Genomic DNA, 22,792 nt, shown 5'->3' with positions numbered 1-22,792 from the left:
TATTCCCTTTGTCTATTTTAAATCCTTGATTGATTAACTTAAAATAGACAAAGGGAATAAAACTTTCCTTTCACAGCCCCAATTCATATAGGTAGTTTGGACAATTTAGTCATTAAACATTTATTAAGCCGCTATGTGCCAGGCAGAATATATATATATATATATATATATATATATATATATAATATACAGAATAAATTGAAAATAACCAATAGAGAAGGCACTAGAATTAAGGAGGATCAGGAAAGGCTTTGGATAGAGGGTGGGAATTGAGCTGGGACCTGAAGTAAGCCAGGGGAGCCAAGAGGCAGAGTTGAAGGAGAAGTGAATTCTAAGGATGACCGGAAGACTGAACTCAGTTCCTACAGACTCCAAATGCAGCACTCCCTACAAGGCATAAACTTTTTTACAAAAAAGATCTTCCTCTGGAGCGTTGGAGTGGTGGGAAGCCTTTATTCCAAGGGAGAGGGAGTCAAGTGTAATGGAAGGGTACTGGTGTTCAAATCAGAACTGGACATATTTGCTACTTAAGTGTTTGGCTCATTAACACTGTCTCCAGCTTTGCTAGGCTGCAAAACCAGAGGATTGTACTAGATGTTCTCTACCCTTTCTAATTCTCAATTCTGATACTAAGTATTTTTTGACACTGACTCACATCCTTAATATTGGCACCTTCATGTTTAGTGCACTGACAACTGCAGTCAATTTTAATTGTGCATGCTTTACAACAATTTCTTTCAAAATTTTCTTACATATGACGATGATGAAGGTGAAATGTAGAAGTTACCTGAAGCTCTACGTTAAGGAAAAATTCTGGCTAAAAACTCCACTTTTGAAAACATCACCTAGAAATTCTGGCTTCCATTTGGGGATCTTGCTTCTTTTAGGGTCCAAGTGCGGTCAATGCATTTTTAAGATGCTCAGTTTTAGAGGTGGAAGGGGCTTTCCTCAAATTATCTCATATTCAGTGTAAATGCCTTAGTATTCTAGTAAGTTATTACTTTAAAAAATCCGATGAGTTGAAATAAAACCTGTCCTGCTGCTTAACAGAGAAATGAGGGCACGGAGAACCAGTGGTTGAGTCTAGCACAGTGTCTTGGGGAGCTGGGCTCAGATTCTTGAGCCCTAGACTGGGGTAAGTAATGTTCTAAATAAATTTAGGAATGATAAAGTAGCAGGCGTTCTACTGGCGTCTTTTTTTTTTTTTTTTGGGTAAGCACGAGTACTTTTGAAACGAGAAAATTCTTTTGGCTGGTCTTAATGCAGGTGTTACAATTAGATAATGCGCTTTCAAGCGCTAACTATATGAAGAAGGCTCCACACCCGCAAAATCGACGAGTCACGACATTCAAACCGTGACAAAGGAGTCCAAATGACTAGCTCTGGTGTCGCACTTTGGCCAATTCTCCCCCTCCCAGAGTTTCTTCCCGGGGGGCGGAAAGCTGAGTCCTTTCATTCCCAATTCAGGTCAAGAGTCAAAGCCCTGTTCTTTGGCTGGCCAGGGTGATAGCACATAGAAGTCCGTACACATTCTCTCAAGGGCTGAACAGTTAGTTATAAACGGCCATGTGACAGCCATTCACCTTCCACTTGGGGCACTCACGCCCGGTGCAGCCTGTACACTATGTTCCTCGCCAACAGCTTTCCTAGTAGTGCTCAAATAGCAGAGTTGAGAGTCAACAGCCCACCCTCGGGATTCGAATCTAGCTTCACCTGCCTCTGCGACAGGCAGGCGCCCCTTCCCGGCCCGGGCTTTCCCTCGATGCCCCCCGGTCGGCTGCTGCAGCCTCGGCGTTTTCTCCCCAGGGAAGCCGCCCACGTTGTGCCAGCAGGAGGGAGGCTGCCGCGGAGAGTGCAGAGAGGTGCTAACACCATAGGAGCCAGGCGGAGCATCGGGAGCCGAGAGGCGGGGAAGAAGGCGTGTCGCCGGGCTACAGTTTCCGGAAGCCGAGCCGGTTCGCTTTGGCGCTTCTAGCCCGCAGCAGACTGTGGGGGGGCTGAGCAGCCACTCAGTTGTACTAGCATCGCTGGTCGCCCCGGTCAAGGCCAGTAACGGCCGCAGGAGGGAGGGCGGCGGCGGCGGTGCGAATGCCTTCTGGCTAGGCGCGCAGGAACGCGAGAGAAGTCAAGATGCAGCCCGTGTTCCAGAATGCCAAGTCCAACCCTTTGCAAAACGCGAATCTTTGCTCCCGCATATTCTTTTGGTGAGTGACTGAATGCACAGGGGCTCTGCCCCGCAGCGTCTCCTCTTAGCTTTGCTTTGTGAATCCATCAGTGAGGGTTGCCTGCCGATGCCACTCCAGGAGAGCTAGCCTCCTTTGGCTGCGGGCCACTCCTTGCTTCGGGGTCAGGTTTGCACGCTGCCAGGGTGGTGCATTTTTTGGGGGGTGGAAGAGCGGAGTGGGGAGCAGTTTCCGTCATTCATTGATCCATATGCGCCTCGACTTCCTGGTCGTGGGGTGGAGCAGCCCACCTCCGGCACTTCCCAGCTCTCAGCGCCTTGTTGCTGGCTGCCCCAGCCTCCGAGGAGACGGTCGGCTGGCAGCTGCAGCCTAAGCGGCAGCAGCTCCTCTGACTGGAGCTAATATTTACTATGGACTGCCAGTCTGGGCTTCAGGAAGTGCTATGCTGGGGTGCCGCCGGCGGAGGAGGGGCGCGGTGCCCAGGGAAACCCGCTAGCCTCAGACTTGGGTCTGGGTGTGGATGATGCGCGCCCGGGGATGCATGTGTACCCATGTGTGTGTGTGTGTGTGTGTGTGTGTGTGTGTGTTGCGACTGAAAGCGGGATTGTATGTACTTAATATGACTTCCAAGTTGATAGTGAATCCTTGTCACCCAGCTCCTACCGGGGTTTCCAAAACACTAAGAGAACCAAATGCACATTTGTTCCAAAGGCTATTTTTTTTTTTTTAAAGAAGTGTGGGGAGGTGAATAGAAAGAGAATAAATACGTGTTCATAGTAAAATAAGGTGAATGTCCTCCCCTGGACAACCCGCCCCCTTGGGACACTGACCCTTTCCCTTCTCTTTATGTTAAATTTGCGTTTGAAAAAAGACAGCGGTGAAGGAAAGGATGCTGAGTAGAAAGTTATAGGGACTACAATTAAAACTGAGTACTGTCTTCTCTTGAGCAAGACTCGCCACTGAAGACCTATCAATTCTTTTAGCCCTTCTCAGTTTAATTTGCCCTTCGTTGTCGTTGATAAGTCATCGGGAAGCCCCCTTGGGTTTTCATGGCAAAGATCCTGGAGAGACTTGCCATTGCCTTCTCCAGTTCATTTTCCTATGAGGAAACTGAGGCAAATGGGATTAAGTGGCAGCTTTGAAGTGTCTGAGGCTGCATTTGAACCCAGACCCAGCACCCTCTCAGAGTGACCACCTAAATGGTTCGTCAGACAAGTCTGAAAGAAACAGGTGTGAGCTTATCTGAGGTTGCTTTTAGTGCTCTGGGTCAAGCTGGCTACCTGATGTGTGCTGCTCCTCGCCTTTGATTTTCTCCCAGCAGAACAGCTGTCTTCCTTCTGTACAACAGTAGCTTCTGAGAGGATGTCTGGGTGTGGTAAATTGCATGTAGCTAAAAATATTATCTGTTTTATGAATGGAAATGTTCTAAGAGTACAATGTAACACGAGTACTTTTTGCCTCTGATTAAGGCAAAGATAAGATTTAAAACATAAAGGGAGGTATATATACTGTGGGTTATACTTAGCCCTAAATGAAGTTTTTCTTTTGGGGAGACCTGTTGATTGTTTTTTTTTGTTTGTTTGTTTGTTTTTTTTGGCCATTAGTGGAGAGAGAGTAGGGAAAGAATGAAAGCTTTTTTTTTCTTTTTCTTTAAATTCAAGTAGTCAGTTCTCTTAGCAGTAGCTGTGGTAAAAACATGGTGGAATGGGTTTTTGCAGGGCCTTTATACATAAGTGGCCATGATATACTATGTGTGAAACAGGTAGCTGTCACACTATATTGAAGTCAAAGGATTTTAATATATGAAAGGACCCAGTGATCAGTTAAATCAAGACTTCCCCTTGTTTCCCATCCCTCGGATACAGTTGGAGAAATCTGTAACTTGAAGGGTGGGTGGCCTTGGCTGGTTGATTTTGGAATCTGCCATCATCTCTGGAGCTAGATTTGAAGTTCAACTCTGTTCCTCACTGCCTCATTTGTAAAAGAAGAGGTTGGATTAAATGATTCTTTACTATTGTGTCAAACTCATAGGTGTGAGGGCCACCAAACCATTCACAAGACTCTGAGTTCTAAAATATCTTTTATTATGTATTCCTTTTGTTTAATATTTCCCAGTTGTATTTTAATCTAATTTCTTGTGGCTAGCCTGTGTATTGACACTTCTATTCCAAGATTCATTCCATTTCTTAAGTTCTCTCACTTTAATGAAGGAGCCAGGGCTAAGTGGCCTGGAATGACATTAGTCATCCTCTGTTACTTTCCCCCATCAGACCACTGTTTCCTGTGTTTCCATTCTTGCCATATCATTATGCTGAATCATGAGTGTTTGCTGCTTTTTAGAGAGGAGTACTACTTTGTTTTTATTGTTTTCCATTTGACCCTAGTAATACTTGTGTTCTCCTGGAGTTCTAAGTGCTACTAAAATGCCAGGGGCCTCTGAGTGGGATAAAAGTCTTCCATACTCTTGATTTGCCTATGGTGTTTGTCCTGGGGTATTTGTAACTTAGAGGCAGATCACTAACCATGTAGCAATATGTAGAAATCTTGTTGGAAAAAAAAAATCACTCCACCTATTGGTTGATATTGAGAAAAAACTATTTGAAAGAGTTTTTAAAACAACCAGTTTGGTAGAAAGTATCCACAGAGGTGGATTTTGCTTGGAGAATGCTTCCTTTTCTTAGGAAATATTCACTAAGTAGGCTTAGCAGACAGCTGACAACATTGAGCTAAAATCTGTCCAAACAAGGAGGCAGTGGTGTGGCCCCTCTCGAGGGATTGGGAGTGACAGCGCTTTACAATCTCTCCAGAGAGCCATTGGCATCTTCTTTATGTGGAAAGGGGCCTCTTTAGGTTGGGAGCATGCAAAGCCAGAGATCTGTCCAGATCTTGAGTATGTTATGTGTGTGTCTCCCATTGGTAGGTAAAAAAAAAAATAACTGCAGGAAGAAATTATTCAATTTGCAGGTCTTTTCTGGCCGCTGTGATTCCTTCCCCCCCAGATATAACTTTTTCCCCTCTCAAAAAATATTCATTGTCCAGCCAGGACATTTACCACATCATAGTTGAGACTTGGAACTCAACTGCCTTTTGGGGAACCAATATAAATGATAGCTATTATTGAATAAATAGCATAGAAACAAAATTGTGTTTAGATGAACTTTAGAAGAGTACTGGAGAACTTATTTTGAAATCTACAAGAAGTAGATTTATAACCCACCTTTGGTATCATATTCTAGAGTTTCAGGCCTAGAAGAGATTTTTCACTTTAAAACAATTTACATCCTTTCACCTGATCCTTTTGCCCCCTTTCTAAGTCCCCTTGGCAATAGAAAAGCTACATTTTTATTGAAACATCCTTCCATATAGTCAAAAGGATGTTTGCTAGATTTTTAACTTACAAGTTTGAATAATACTAGTAATAATTTTTTAGCTTGAGTTTATAAACCCACTTCAAAGCCTTTTGATCTTTTTTTTTAATCCTTAACTTCACTTTTAGAGTCAATATTATATATTGGTTCCAAGGCAGAAGATTGAAAAGGGCTAGGCAGTGGTGATTAAATGACTTGTCTAGGATCACCATAGCTAAGAAGTGGCTGAGCTCAGATTAGAACCCAAGATCTTCCATCTCCATGACTCTGTCCTTGAGCCACTTTGCTGACCCCCCTTGATCATTTTTGTTTTAATTCACATATATACTTTGGTGAATTTTCTTTCAGGTTGCTTTAAAAATGGACATTTTTTAAAAAATACATCACACACTGAGGTTAATGGGAAATGTATTTGTCATTTTTAGGCTGTAATTGTAATTCTATACTTTTTTACTAAAATAAAAATGACATAAGACTATGAATGCATCTAGTGACCAACTATATCTCTAGTATTTCTCTTCCCTTGTAAACTTAGCTTCTGTCTTTTAATCTTATTTGAATGTTTCTTTGGATAACTATAATTGTACATTTTCTTCTCAAAATGAATTGTTTCTTCCCACTCTGCCCCCCCAAAATCAGCCTGATTTCTAATCCTATACAGTTGTTAGGCACTCTACCCTACCTGATTTTACTTAGAATATTGAGGAATTTTCTTTGAGTTGTATGACATTCCAATATAGTGTCTGGAACATAATAAGTGATGTGTAAATGCTTATTAATTGCTTCATTCATTGATGTAGGACTCAGAACCAGTCCTGTTAGAGCCCATTTTGTAAGTTCTCTCTAGGTTGACTTCAATTTGGAATCAGGACTGGGTGAAAGTCCTTGCCTGGACACTTTTTGGGGGTTACTTTGGGCAATTCACTTCTCTGTGGGTCTCATTTTTCTCATCTATAAAATGAAGGAATTGGACCATATAACCCAAGATCACTTCTAGCTTGAAATTTATAATCTTCTGAGGCATCATTGAATTGTAAGGCTGCTTAATTAGAATATGTTTTAAACCAGCAGGTTCTCTAAATGTGTTTCAAGGGTGAGTTCTTTCAGCTTTAAAAATGTATGATGATATGGACAGTATCCTTGGTTTCAGGGAAGACACTGGAAAGCCCTAGAAAGAAATGCAATCAATTTTCAAGGGAAACATAATGGAATAGGCTGGAACAAATAAGAACTTGACAGCATTTCAGATTTGGAGAGGATGTAGTTCAACCCATGCCTTTATAGGAACTGCCTCCTAACATCTTGACAAATGGTTATTCAGGTTTTACTTGAAGGCCAAGTCTGTTCTCTTTTTCACTTCATAATCCTTCACAAACTTGAAGATAATAGTATTTCTCCCCTTTTTTCTTTAAACATCTTCAACTCCTTTTTTGTATCCTCAAGATGGACCTGTCTCCATGCTCTCAAGCTATCCTTGTAATCCTCCTGAATGCTTTCCCACTTAACTATGTCCTTCAGGTATGCTTCATTTGGGGTATATTATAGTAGAATTATTATCTTTCTAGTCCTGGACACAATTCCTTTCCTTGCAGCCCAAGTTTACATACGTACATACATACATACATACATACATATATATATATATATATATTATCTGCTTAGTCACAGTGTTGGTGTATGTTGAGTTTGTAATTTATATAAAATCTATTTAAACTTTGTGTATAAACTACCCACTCTGAGTATACTTGTAAAAGTGATTATTTTTAACCCAAGTATAGGATTTTTGTTTCTCTTATTAGATTTATCCCATTGACCTAATATGCCAAGATCTTTTTGTAATCTGAATCTGTCATCCTTGTTAGCTAGCTATCCCTTCCTGGTTTTGTGGTATCTTTACAGTTGATCTAAATGTTTAAACAGCACAGTCCCCAGAGAATGACATCATCTAAAATGACATCAGATCATTAATTATTATTCTGGATTTGGCCATTGAACCACTTCATCTTTTCTGTAAGGATAGCACATGACACTTCATGGAAAAGCTTTTCTTTTCTTTTCAACTTTTTAAAAAAAATCATCAACTTAAATCTCATTATGAGATTACTGATTCCTTGGCATGACCCCATTTAGGAATGAATGAGCACTAGCTACTCTTTGCTAAGCACTCTACTTAATGTTGGCCAGGTGAATACAAAAGCAAAGACTTTCCTGAATCCCAGAAACTTACCATCTGGTGGGGGGACACTGGGAGAGTACACATTGGGAAATCTGGGGAGTGGTAGGGAGATACTTTGGTTCAGAAACTAGTGGGGGATGAGACCTTTGGGGAAAGCACTGATACACCCTGCTCTGGAACGTTGGTAGAATTGATTTGATTATGAGGAGAGAAAGAGATACCTGGAGGTAAGGAAATGCCTGAAGTTAATTGGTAGAAGAGATTTGAGAGGAGGTGGCCACAGAGGAGGAGGAGAAGGAGGAGGTGAAGCATGAAGAAGCAAAGCTGTATCTTTTCTGAAAGTGTTGCTTGACTTACTCATCTTCTCTTGACTGAGCCTCTTTGATAAATTTATTACAGCTCTTTTTTTTAATTACAGCTCCCCCCTCCCCCCATTCAACGAACACTTTGGAAGCAAAATACCATGACTGCCCCTGTTAAATATAAACGACCTTGATTTGAGCTCTAAACACACTGCTTTCTTGGAAATGTTTATAAGATTCCATGCCTTAACAGAACTTGGCAGGAAGTGGAAAGACTTTAATAGTTAATAAAACAATATAACTCTGCAAAATGCTTTGTTACTTGTCTACTAAAGGCAGTTGACTTGGTTTAACTTCTCTCAGCTATGATAATTATACTTTATTCTTCTAGTATCTTATGAGGAACTCAGCTTTCCCATGTGTAGGTGTCTTTATCCAGAAGGTTTATTTCTCAAAAAAAAAATTCAAGGTGAATCTAGTTTTCATCCATTGAATGGTATTTTAATGAAGTTAGGCACACACTTAAAAGAATGCTGAAACAGTTTTTTTTTTAAATTTAAAAATGTTAGTTATATTTTGTTTTGCGACTTTCTTATAAGCACTGAAAGTATATTACGTAAACAAGTTGTCAATCACTTTTAAAAATAATAACTGGCATGGATAATAATGATAATAGTAATAATTAGCATGAATTAATAGCGACAATAATAGTAATAACTAGGATGTATTAAATAATAGTGATAATAACAATAACTAGCATGTTTTAATAATGATAATAGTAATAACTAGCATTAATAAGGATAATAGTAACAACTAGCATTTATTAATTAATAATAATTGTAATAACTAGCATTATTAAATAATAGTGATAATAGTAATAGCTAACATGTGTTAAATAATAGTGATTATAATAGCAGTAACTAGCATGTTTTAATACTGATAATTGTAACAAATAGCATTAATTAATAATAATTGTAACAACTAGCATTAATTAATAATGATAATAGTAACAAATAGTATTTATTAATTAATAATAATAGTAATAACTAGCACTTACATAATGCTTATATATCAGGCATTATGCTAGGCTCTTTTCAAATATTAGTATTATTCCATTTGATCTTCACAATAACTCTGGGGAGGTAGGTGCTGTTGTTAACCTCATCTCACAGATGAGGAAACTGAAGCAGGAGTTACACCAGAAAGAAGTGTCTGAGGTCAGATTTGAACTCAGGGCTTCCTGACTCTGGGGCTGATTCTCTACCTACTTCCTCCAGCCAGAACTGTCTTGAAGCCAGCCGGATTGTGGGCTGCTCAGGAGAGTTTCTATAAGTCAGTGATGGTGCACCTTTTAGAGATGGAATGCCAGGCCCTGTCCCCAGCCCCAGGAGACCACATTCTATGCCCCACCCCCCTACTGAACTACTGGGAAAGGGGGGTGGGTCAGACTTGGGGAGAGGGGGAGGGTAGAAGCCCAGCTCTGCCTCCCTCCAGCTTTCTAGTGAGGAACTCTGTGAACTGGTGAACTCTTTCTGATGAACTCTGTGCTGAAGGAAGAGCACACTGGGTCTTTGGCATGCATGCCCACAGAGAGGTCTCTGCATGCCATCTCTGGCACGTGCTCCATTGGTTCACCATCACGAGTCTAGGTGATGAAGGCCCACCAGACCTTCACTGTTGCGCTGCTTGTTCCTAGTGACCTAACCGAAAGAGCCATAGGTCTAGCCACCTGCCTCCAGCCCCTACTCTTCAGATGTCTACATCTATCCAGGCATTTGTGATTGGATTTCTTTTATGGTCTCTCTCCCCGGTTAGAAGGTGAGCTCCTTGGGAGCGGGTCTCCTTTTTTTCCCCCATTGGTATTTTCAGTGCTTATTATGGCTTTAGGGCACAGAAGGAGTTCTTTTTCTTCATGTATTCATAACTATAGCCCTATTTTTGAGATGTTTGGGCCAAAGGGTGACAGTTGGATGAATTACTTTTTTTTTTCTTAGATCAATCAACAAACATGAATTACTTGCCACATTCTAAGTGCTTGGGCTATAAATACAAAAAATGAAATAATTCTTATTGTTAAGTAGCTTATAGTCTATTGGAGGAGACAGGACACACTCATACACATAGGTGTCTGTCTCTGGGTACAGAATAAATAGAATGAGAATTCTAGGAGCTTTGGGGGGATCCATCCCTGGGGCATAGCCAATAGAGCACCAGGCCTGAAATCAGGCCTCAGCCCCTTCCTCCTTGTATGTCACCCCGGGGACATCACTGAACTCCTTTTTGCCAAATGAGCCTCCTAATAGCACTTCCTTCCACAGTCCTGGTGTGGGTCATACTGGAAAAGTGCTCCCGTGGAGTACTGGCCAGAGAGGTGCTCTGTTAAGATGTTGGTTGTTGTTTTTGTTGGGGAAGCCAAAGGAAGTAGCCATTCTTTGGATAGGAATTGAGGACCAAGGGAAGGCCCACATGTTAGGGAAAGGAGGGGGGCATAGATGATGACTGGAGAGACCAGCTCAGGCTCTAAAAGGTAGAATGGAAGAGGATGTAGTGGATGCTAGCAGCAGTTGGAGGAATGAGTGATGGGGTCCCACAAGCCACCATGCGGAGGTGGGATGGAGATGGGGACAGGTGACAGCCTCAGCAGGATGAGACAATCAGGGAGGCCCAGAGGACTGAGGACTGGTTAAAGGAGAGCTAATGAGAGCCTGAACGACAGTTAGCTCTGGAAGAAGAAGGCAAGATGAAAATGGCAAGATTAGGTTGTTGTAGCATCATGACGTATCCAGGATCAAGGATTTAAGGATCTGGGGTATTTGGGTTGGAGACTTGGGAGTTTTGAAAAATAATCATGACTTCAACAGAAATAGGGAAGTTTTGGATGAAAAAAAATGTATTTCTATGATGAAAGAAGAGAAATTCCATCCTGGACACATCAAGTTTCAGGTTTCTTTGGGATACATATCCTGTTTGAAATGTCCAATAAGCAGCCTGAGATGTGGAAAGAAAACTCCTGGGAGAGGTAATGCAGACACCGTCATCTGTGTGGAGGTGATAATTAACCCCAGGGGAGTTGGTGTGGTCAAGGAGAGAATAGAGATGAGGGACTCCTGGGGAAAGGCCAGGGAGGACTTGTATGTGTGGGGAGGAAAGGAGGCAATGGATATGGGGCGATGCTGCTGGAAAGGCCCAGTTTTAGATAACTAACTTGCAGGGTGTCCAGTTAGTGTGTTGTGGGTCACATCCCCTTAATGCCAGCTCTATTCGGGTCAGGTTCACCTGCTCGTTCTTCCCCTTCCCAGACATCCTATCTCTCATCTCCCATCTAGAATGCTCCCCCTACTTCCTTCTACTTCTCATGATTCCAGACTCCCTAAGAGCTCCCCCATGGAGGCTTTACCTGATTTTCCCACTGGTTACTCTTCCCCCTATTCTGAAACAGTTTTGTGCATATTTAACTGTTTCTTTTGTTTCCTCCTAGTAGAATATTAAGTTTTTTTTGAGGAAAGGAATAATTTTGTTCTTATTGTAATAGTTAAAGTGATTGTAGGAGGAATTGAAGAAGTACAGGAGATAAGGAAAGTTTTGTAACAGAGAAAGAATGGAGGAATTGAAGGGATAAAGGGAATATGGATGCTGGTGAGGTAAGAAGAGATACTCCCTGCTGAGAGGCTGTCTTTGAAAAATGGGGTTTGTGAGAAATGGTTAACTATGATAGCCTGAGGGGATGTCTTCTCTATTGATTGATGTTGAAGATACCCCAGAGCAGGTAAGCATGGACCCTCCTGAGGGACAAACCTCCCCTCTGACCAAGGTTGCCCATCAAGGGTCCAATAAGGACCATCTATGGTTGAATGACTATCCTGAGTTGCAGCTCCCTCTATGTCTCCCTGAAATGATAGTTCTCTTATCTTACTGCTGTTTATTTAAATAAAGATGAATTTTAATAACAAGTTTGGATTGGGGAGGTATCAGGGAAGAGGGAATCGGGATTTCCCTAGATTGGGTTTGAGTCTTTCTTAGCTTTTGAGTTGAGGCCAGACCTCTTAGGCTGGTGTAGGGTTTCTTTTATTCCTGTCTATGCTAATCTGTGCTAGTTTTCTTAAGTTCAAAGTCTTTAGCAGTAGACAGCAAGAGGAAGAAAAGGTCCTGACTTTCAGAGATGGTTGGGCCTGTCTCTTCGGGATGATGCCCCTAAAGACTAGCCTTACAGTTCAACCCACTCCCCTTAAATCCTTTTGTTCAATGACAAGATTACAGGAATCCAGGTAGAGCACACAGTTGCGAATATCAGGAATAGAGCTACTTCTATCCCAAGACAATGAGAGAGTGCTCCTTCCAGTCCCAGGGCCAGGAAAGAGAGAGAGAGCTTCCAGAGCAACTGTCACTCTCCCAGTTGCCCCTCCCCCCCTTATAAAGATTAAAATTTTGGGGAGACTGAGGCATCTGAGGCAGGTAGAAATTAGTTTCTCTCTGCGAGGAGTATTATAATTTTTAGAGGTTTATTCGAGATTAAGGATTAAAGAAAATACAGGATAAGAAACACGTGACTAGGCCAGAGGCCTAGACAAGATAACCTCACATCATGGAAGAGACGCCTCTCCTCCAAAACAGAAGTCCAAAAGAGCGCCCCGATCTCGGCCCAGGTGAGATTACAAAGCATTCTGGGAAGTGGAGCAAAGGCTTGTGGGGATTGAAGTCCTGAATTCCAATCCATTTTTCCACCCTCCAACTGTCATCACCGTTCATCAATTTCATTCTAACCTTCCAACTGCTGTTTGCTCTACCTTAGTGGCAGAAAGTACAGAGCTTGATTCAGTTTTCCTTTCCACATATAATTTTGTTCTTATCGTTTGTATTCATAGTGACTGGTAAAAGGTAGATATTAAATATCAGTTGAATTGAGTAATTCTAAGTGATTTTTAGAACAATTGAATCAACTCATTGCTCAAGCAGTCATATTATACCCCTTTCAACAATAAGATTTCTTATCCGTTGGCATTTGTGCTTAGTGAGTATGAGGTTGTCTTGCCTCAGGTTTGTTTTATTCTGAATTTCTGAGAGTTAATTAACTTTTTCCCCTCAGAATGGGTTGCATTTTTTCTTTTGAAAAATGCTTGCCTATTTGGAACTATGTCCAAAGGGCTCTAAAATGGTGTGTACCCTTTGAACCAGCAATACCACTACTAGGTCAGTTTCCTAAAGTGATGAGAAAAAAGGGAAAAGGACCAATGTGTACAAAAATATTGATTGCAGTTCTTTTTGTAGGAACAAGTAATTGGACACTGAGGGGTTGACCATCTATTGGGGGATGGCTGAATGTGGCATATGATTGTGATGGAAAACTATTCTGTTATAAGAAATGGACAAGCAGGATAATTTCAGAAAAATCTTCACTTAAATGAACTGATGCAAAGAAAAGTGAATAGAGCCAGAAGAACATTGTACATAGTAACAGTAATATTTTTTGATGCCCAACTGTGAACGACTTTATTATTCTTAGCAATGGAATGATCCAAGACGATCGAAGAGACTTGAGATGAAAAATGCCTTCTGCCTTCAGAGAAAGAAGTGATAGTCTGAATGCAGACTGAAACATGCTGTATTTTACTTTCTTCCTCCTCCTTCTTCAAAATGATCAATATGGAAAGACATTCCATAGGATTACTCATGTAAAATTTATAACAGATTGTTTACCATCTTGGTGAGGGAGAAGAGGAAAATACTTTGGAACTCAATTAAAAAATGTTAAAATATTGTTTTTATATGTAATTGGATAAAATAAGATATTATTTAAAAAGACAGTTCTTGCTTATATCTTTAACCACTTGTTCTTTTTTATTTTTAAATTCTTTTCCACTTGTTCTTAATATTTATTTATACCAAATGTCTATAGATCTCTAGGTGTCTGTCTGCTTTTTATCAGTTATCTAATGAAAAGATTTCTTCTGATTATTTTTAAAACCACATTATTTTGTTACTCAAGGTATATACCTATTTTGAAAAATATTCATGCAGTCCATTTAAGTTGTCATATTATGGTCATAGTATTATAGAAGCACAGAAAAGGGACCTCAGCAACCTATACCTGAAAGGAATTGTTTATTATAAACATATCTGACAAGTAATTGATTAACCAACCTTTGTTCCAAGAACTTCAAGGAATCTCACTCCAATTTTGGAGATTTCTGATGGTTAGGAATTTTCTCCTAACATCAAACCAACATTTACTTCTTTGTTACTTAGAGGCCAAGTTCAATTGCTTTTCTACACAGTAGCCCATCAAATATTTGAAGACTGCTGTCCCAGATGCCCCAGCACATCCCCTCCTCCTCCCTTCACTATCCTAGTTGCCCTCTTCAGCATCTTTCCATAGATTTGGCACCCAGAACTGAACAAGCACTTCAAACGTGATCAGATTCCAGAGGCTAACAAACCAAAGATCACTGGAGCTTTTTAAGGGACCACTTTGTACCACTGTCTCATTGAACTTATAGTCCATCAGAAACTTCCAGATCTTTCTCAAACATTAAACATGTTAATCCCATTCTATCCCTTCTGAAGCTGAATTTTTGAATCAGCAGTGTGCTTTCACATTTACCTTTGAATTTCAGTAGAGATTTATTGCCCATTTTTCTAGCCCCGTGTGGTCAAAGTCAAGTAGAAATGGGATCACCTGCCTGTTGACTTAGAAAACCATATTAACATTACTTTTGTTGGACTCCAATGAACCGTGTTTCAGGGCTCTGTTCAAAACTAGCAGTTCTGAGAATGTGGCCAGCGCATGGAGACCCTGAGATCCCGGAGGAGACAAGGGGGTTGGACAGGAAAATTAAAACCATTTTTCACAATTATACTAAAGACTTTCCCTGCGACCAAAAAGTTTGAGAACCTTCATTTAAGCCTATCTAGATCTTTTTTGCATCCTCACTGTCATTCATTATGTAAGGTACCTACATCCCACATGTCACCTGCAGATTTAATTTACCATCTGAGAGTTGTTTAAAGTTACTGATAAACCTGTTAAATAGTACAGATCCAAGCTTAGATCTTTGTGACACTCCATGAGAGAACCCACCAAGTTGATATCAAATCATTAACAGTTTATTCTTGGACTCTAGGAATCCATAATTATATTATGATCCAATCCATGTGATTGTTTGCCTGCTTAAAAATCTAGTTAATTTAAGTTAACTAGTTAACAGCATTTTCTGCATTAAATAGTTTAATAAAACTGTGCAAAAGACAAAGGTCTAATTACTCAAATTTATAAAGAGCTAAATCAATTGTACAAAAATCAAGCCATTCTCCAATTGACAAATGGACAAGGGACATGAACAGGCAGTTCTCAGTCAAAGAAATCAAAACTATTAATAAACACATGAAAAAGTGTTCCAAATCTCTTATAATCAGAGAAATGCAAATCAAAACAACTCTGAGGTATCACCTCACACCAGCAGTTTGGCTAACATGACAGCAAAGGAAAGTAATGAATGCTGGAGGGGATGTGGCAAAGTTGGGACATGAATGCATTGCTGGTGGAGTTGTGAATCAATCCAACCATTCTGGAGGGCGATTTGGAACTATTCCCCAAAGAGATCATAAGGAAAAAGACTTGTACAAGAATATTCATAGCTGCACTGTTTGGGGTGGCCAAAAATTGGAAAACGAGGGGATGCCCTTCAATTGGGGAATGGCTGAGCAAATTGTGGTATATGTTGGTGATGGAATACTATTGTGCTCAAAGGAATAATAAAGTGGAGGAATTCCATGGGGACTGGAACAACCTCCAGGAAGTGGTGCAGAGTGAGAGGAGCAGAACCAGGAGAACATTGTACACAGAGACTGACACACTGTGGTACAATCGAAGGTAATGGACTTCTCCATTAGTGGCTTTACAATGTCCCTGAACAACCTGCAGCGATCTACGAGAAAGAACACTATCCACATTCAGAGGAAACACTGTGGGAGTAAAAACACAGAAGGAAAACAACTGCTTGAATACATGGGTCGAAGGGATACGGTTGGGGATGTAGACTCTAAATGAACATCCCAGTGCAAATACCAACAACATGGAAATGGGTTCTGATCTAGGACACAAGTAATACCCAATGAAATTGTGCATGGGCTGCGGGAAGGGTTGGGGCAGGGGAGGAAGGGAAATAATGTGATTATTGTAACCAAGGAATAATGTTCTAAATTGACTAAATAAACTAATTCAAATGGGAAAAAAAAACTGTGCAAAAAAAGGAAATGAGGTTATTCTGACTGTAAGCTGTTCTTTATGAGACTAGTCATGACTTTTGTAATCATCCCTTACTTCCTTTTCTAGGCACTCATTAACAATTTTTTGACAGAAATCATCTGCTCTAGAATTTCTTCAGAAACAAAAACCAAAATATTGGCTCGCAAAGCTCTATTAACTTCCCATTTTTTAGTAATTGGGACAAAATTTGTCCTTTTCCTACCCTATCATAACTCCTGCCCACAGCAGTGTTGAACTCAAATAGAAATCAATCCTCGGGTACACAGTGTATTGACTTAGAAAACCACAAATTAACTTTATGACATACTGGATATTTTTATTTATTTTGTGGCATTAAACTCAAATAGAAATGGATCTACATTGGAAAACCTCAGGTTAAGTATTATTTAGTTTGTTAAACATTTCCCAGTTACATAAAACAAACAAAACAAAAACAAAAACAAACCCTTACCTTCCATATTGGAGTCAATACTGTGTATTGGTTCTAAGGCAGAAGAGTGGTAAGGACTAGGTAAGGGGGTCAAGTGACTTGCCCAGGGTCACACAGCTAGGAGTGTCTGAGGCCACATTGACTCAATTGACCTCTTGACTCAAGTCCTGGTTCTCAATCCATTGAGCCACCTAGCTGTCTCCCTGCTCATCCTCCCCATTACATTTTAAACTGGCCTCTCCTGGCCAATGTTTGACACCTCTGTTCATGGTCTTTCTTTCTGATCTCTGGCAATAGCTCCAGGATTACACCCTGCTAGTTCTTTCCATTCTTAAGAATGTTGTTGACCTGAGCCAGGTGACTTGAATTAATCAAAGGCTATTTGGTCATCTTGACTAGCCACTCCCTATTGCATTTTTTTATTTGTTTGTTGTAAGATACATAATAGTTTTGGATAACTTTGTTGTGAATTTTCTTTTTAAAGTTTTGGTTTTAATAACTTTATTTTTTCCCTTTTTTGAGGATAAGATTGGACAATAATTTATTTTTTTCTTGGCATATACAAAACTCCTCAATTTTATTATCTCAACAGGTATTTTTTTTTTCAATTTTGTGTGTTTTTTCAGAATTTCTCCCCGTGTTTATTTTGGGGTTATGAATGTGTTGGGTTTTTCTCGCTAGTGTTTTTAGTGGTATATTCACTTCACTAGACTTTAATCAGAAGACTGTATGGTCTCTTTGAAAGGGCACAGCTTTGGAGTCAGAAGCATAGTTCACCTGCTTATATGGTCTTGATGAATGCACTTAAACTTCCCAGGCCTCAGTTCTTTTATCTTTAAAATGCAGGTTTTTTTGAGGTTTCTTTTAGCTCTTGACCTGTGGTTTTATGAATTATCTTATTAAAAACTTCTCCAAAGCCAGCTTGTGCATCCTACAAAATGTGTTTATTGTCTCATAGTCAGAATTACTTTAGTTGCATGTTTTGTTCTTTGACCTCACTAGTTCATTTCGGTTCAGAAGGTACATGGCAGGTGGGTACAATGGGCCAGCTGCTATATTGGGCACTGGGGAGACAAAGATATAGACCAAACAGCCCCCAACCCTTACAGGTGGGATGCCCTTTGTGTCCTTTGTCCACATTGCTTAAGGCATTGCCCAAGACCCATATGTGTCTTAGTATGTAATGAGTTTTTAAAGAGGTCGTGTTTTCCCTTTGGTAATCTCTAAAATTTTCTAGGATACTCTCATTTTTCCAACATTCTTTTCAGATCTATAACCCATTTTGTATTTATGTTTGTGTTGGGTTAGTTTAAATGGGAAGGGTGCTTTTTAGTATACCCAAACAATTATTGTTTTCCTCTATAGTCTTGCATTTTCAAAAATTTAGAGCTGGAAAGGACCCTGGAAGTCATCTAGTTTAATTCACACATTTTATAAAAGACACTGAAACCATATAGTTTTTTTCCCCCCTAAACCCTTACTTTCTGTCTTCGTATTAATTCTAAGACAAGAGCAGCAAGGGCTAGGCAATTGGGGTTAAGCGACTTGCCCAAGATAACACATACAAAAATATCTATATCTGAGGCCAGGTTCTCCATCCATTGTGCTACAGAGCAGCCCCTCATGTCCTACAGCCTTGTCTGAATTTGAATATAGGCCTTCCATATCCAGGACTCTTAAATGTCAGAGGTGAGGTTTGAACCCAGATCTTTCTGACCAAATCTAGCACTCTAGCCACTACATGAAGCCATTCTCTTAAATGTGTAATCCTATATATTTGGAACATGTGTGTGTACAAATGTATATGTACAAACATATATACTAATACTATATTATACTTATACATATATACATATTATACATATATACTAATACTATATTATAGTTATTCTCAAATCAGTAAGAAATATTTTCTTAAGATTAATCAATCAATATTTCATTATCTGTGGTAACCCTAGGTATGATATATTTTCCTTGTTGGCTCCCTTATTGGTATTTATTTTTACTATTTTATCAGAAATTGACTGCCATTTCTGTTTTTTAGATTCAGCTAAGGCATAATAAATTCTTCTCTCACATCAGTTTTAGACTACCTACTTTTTTGTTTCAAGAGAATTTTTTTTGTATACAACAAAATGTTGGGTTTTGTTTTCTAATCCATTTTGTCACCCTCTTCCAAACATGTTTATGAGTAAAAATGTACTCATTCCACTCACATTCAGAGTTATGATTATCATGTTTGTTTTCGCCCTATCAAAACCTATTATTTCCTTTAAAAAAGATCAGTACTTGATATTTTTAGTTTGTAATTGCCTCAAACAACATAGGCTTCTCTTGTTCACCATTCCTGTTAGCCTATAGTAGATCTTAAAGCAGCTCCACACTTTTTTCTAATCAGCCTGGTAAATAAACTGTAATTTGTTCTTACCGTAATCCTCTTCCAAAGCTCAGAGATCTGGAGATTTCTTTCCAACCTCAATCCCTTGCTTATTTATTATAATTTTACCAGAATACTTAACTTTATAAGAAAGACTTTTATTAATTTATTAATTTTTATAAAAAGTTTTCAAAGTAAGTTTTATATCAAATATAGAGCAATGGTTTTGTTTTGTTGTGCCTTCTAATTATAATTATCAAAATTGGCCAAAAGAGAATAAAAAACATTTGGATAGAGTCAGAGGATGTGTGATTTGATATGGATTTTGTTATATGTGAGACAAATTCTCAAACTCCCTGAATTTTAGTGCCATGAGAGGGTTGCTGCATTCAATGTACCTTATTCTTCTAAGAATCTCTGATTTTGAATTGTAGGAACTCAGAGCTGGGTGCTAGTAAGGTGAGGTTGTGGGTTTGATCCTTTTATGGGCCATTTAATTTTGTTTAATTCCAGGACCACAAACTGTAACAAATCCTTGACCTGATCACAAGGGGTTCTGAGAAGAAAATATGGGTAGAGTACAAAAGGTAGGACATTGGTGTCATGGATTCTTACCCTCCTCAGAAAAGCAGCTTTCAGTATGTCCTGCTGATGAGGGGTTAATGCTTATGAAAGATTGTTTCCAAATGCCTTGCTATTACTGATAATTGAATAAGAGAGGAAGAAAACTTTAGCCTGAAACACACACATTTCTCAATATTTCCTCTGGTTTAGCAGAATCTTTTGCTCTAAATAGTATATGTATAGGATGATTCACAATTACCTGAGTGATTTAATAAATATTGACTGAATTAATACTCTTAATCTCCAAACTGGGTTGAATGAAAAGCTTTCAAAATGCATAAGTCTATTAGAAATTAAAATCATAGTGACTGATGACTTTAGGGTAAAATAAATTTGATATCATCACTTCCCAACATAAAATTTGTTGGATTTAGAGATAATTTGTTTAGTTATAGTTTGTTCTTCTTTATGGAGAAAACCCTGTATTGTGATGGATAAAGCAGCTAGACTTGGATTTGAAAGAGATCTATGTTTAAATATTGCTTCTGACACTTTAACTAGGCAAATTATTTAATCAGTCTGATTCTACCCTAATTCCCTCCACTTCCTCATTTATAAATATGGATATGGAAGCATAAACAAATGACTTTTGGTAAAAAAAAAAAGGAGTGATAGATTGAAGAATTAAAGGCTTTTTTAAGAGAAACAAATTAAGGGTGGTACCCAATCTTTTAATAAAGAATGTATCAGGTTTCCCTGCCCTGATTTGGTTAGTGACTCATTTTAGGGCTCTGTTCCATCCTCCTATGCATTAAGTAGTAGCGTACTTCATTGAAAAAGATTGAGACATGCGAGGAGTGGTCCAGGAGAAATGAGGTGGTAATTGGGTTGCTCAATTCCAGATTTTAAGATCTGTTCTTTGTTCAAGATCCCTGTAAATGTTAACCTGAAATCTCTGGAGTAGAAAGTCATTGGAGGACAAGGGGGACTCTGCCAGTTGGGACATCTTTGCAAACTAGAAATAGCCTGGATATTGATAGATTAATCTTCTTAAAATTCTTTCTTACTGATTTGAGCCTAAGTGTAAGAGAGGAATTTATAAAAGAGAGTGATCAGATCCAGTGGAGCATGGAGCAGTTCACGTGGGGGAGGGGCAAGAAGAAAAAACCCAGGATTCCAGTGAGAGAACAGAAGCTGAGAGAACTCCAAAAACTACCAGCTCATCTCACTCCTCCAGCTGAGAGCCTGAGAAGAGGATCTCTGAGACTGGGGGGTCTCTCTGGATATCAACTATTTCCAAGTGAACCCCTGAAATCTCTCACTCATCTTGAGACATTGTAGACTGGACTTTGAAGGAATCCATCTACTTAGAAACTCCTCTCCAAAGATTATTCTCCACCTTTCTCCCCAACTTGTCCTTAATTCCATTACTCTGACTAGATTAGCTCAAAAGTAGGGACCAAGCGAGCAGCTGACCAGAAGAGGGGTCAAGGCTGAGAACCTGGACCCCCGAGATTTGGAGGGGTCAGTCTGCCAGTCCATAGGGATTCCTACTACCCATTTTTCTCACCTGATACCTTCATCTCTTCCTTCCCTCGTGATCCCAAATAAAGTGTTACTACTTAGATCAGGTCTGCCTAAGGATGGGGGCTGAAGATTTGGGGAGAACCACACCTCTCCCAAAAAGAGAGGGTTAACTCAGGATCCTAAGGCTCTAGACCCAAAGGAGTAATCCTCTCCTCTGGGCAGAGGAGTAACTCCAGGTTTTGGTGGGGGGGAGAAGTGGCAGTTGGTGTCCTTGAAGGACCCAGAGACAAGAAGGTCCATCTGGTCTCTCAACGATAGCTGAGACCAAGAAGGGAAGCTGTGTGCCATTTCACTAAAGCTCTTGCCTCTAGTTTTAACCTCCACTTCCCAGAACCATTCTCTGAGGAGACATACTCTGTCCCCCAGGGAGACAAAGCAGGGTTATCTTCCCCAAGGGGAAGAGAGGGGAAGATCAGTACCTTCCCTCTCTCCATTCTCTCAACTCTTTCTCTCCCTCCCTCCAGTTCCCCAATGTATGTGTATGTGACCCTCTTACTGGCCATAAGTACAATATAGTAGAGTATGAGAATTAAACATTTTCCCTCTTCAACAGGAGATTGTACTTCTAATATCCACCTTCACAGTTATTGGGAGTGCCAAATGACTTGGACCAGTGGTGTCCAGTTCAGATAGAAAGAGAGATACATTCTGCATTACATGGGGATCTCTGCAGAACTGTGTTCTGTTGTACTGTTATTTATTTTGTTAAATATTTCCCAGTTCTATTTTAAGTTGGTTGGCTACAGTCCTGGGGAATTGTGTTCAAGGTTTTTCAAGTTCTATGCTACTCACTAAGGCTGGAAGTTGTACTCACTTGCTTTGGCAGGGAGAATCCCCTTATCACTGGATTCACAGGAGTCATCTCTATGATCTAGAGCATAACTTTCATACCAACTTCATAAATGGCATTCACCATTTTTCTAGGTCACTTACTCATAATGTCTGCTGACGTAGATTTAGAGTATAAAAACAAGTTTTTCTTTTGGCTTAAATAACATATAATGAGGAAGGAAACTCCATTCATTGCCACCCCCACCCCCCACAAATCTTGCTCATGCCAAAGCAATATTTTTTAATTTTTAATGACTTTTTAAATTGAGTTTTAAAGTGATTTTAAAAAATGAATTCCTCTTGTTAATCCTGATTGTAAGATTTCTCTGTCTTTGGGTGATTTAACTTTATATCCATCTCTCCCTTGTATTCTTCTGTTCCTGTTTCAAAATAAAATAATTACAGAAGCCTTCTTCCTTCCCTGTCTGTTTTCAGAATCATAAATCCTGGAGAGGGGGAACAGCATCATATTTTAAAGAATGAATTAGAATTGGTTAGAAAGAAATTTTATTGAAATCAAACGCGATTTAGCTGTTGTCTTAGAATTTAAACCTGAGATGTCACAGATGTTAAATCTAGAATTTATTTAGCCTTTTACTAGTAATATTGTATTTTCTTTCCTGATAAAATGTTAGCTCTTTGAGGGCCAGGATACATCCCCAAACTTTAACACAAAAGTTGGCATGGAGTAGCACTTTGTTGATTGTTTTG

General features: G+C 39.6%; 1 protein-coding gene across 1 annotated transcript in view; it reads left to right on the top strand.

Annotated features, from left to right (window-relative positions):
* Window positions 1–2,067: 2,067 nt before the first annotated feature.
* The window catches only part of ABCC4 (ATP binding cassette subfamily C member 4), a 291,071-nt gene continuing 270,346 nt past the window's right edge, over window positions 2,068–22,792 (top strand). The window contains exon 1 of the mRNA XM_007501391.3: window positions 2,068–2,204. Coding sequence (XP_007501453.1) covers window positions 2,131–2,204 — 74 coding nt within the window. The 5' untranslated portion in view covers window positions 2,068–2,130. The remainder of the gene's footprint in view (window positions 2,205–22,792) is intronic.

Source organism: Monodelphis domestica, chromosome 8, assembly GCF_027887165.1.
Source record: "Monodelphis domestica isolate mMonDom1 chromosome 8, mMonDom1.pri, whole genome shotgun sequence".
NCBI lineage: Eukaryota > Metazoa > Chordata > Mammalia > Didelphimorphia > Didelphidae > Monodelphis > Monodelphis domestica.
Note: the sequence above shows the minus strand (reverse complement) of the source record. Positions and strands in the feature narration are given on the sequence as shown.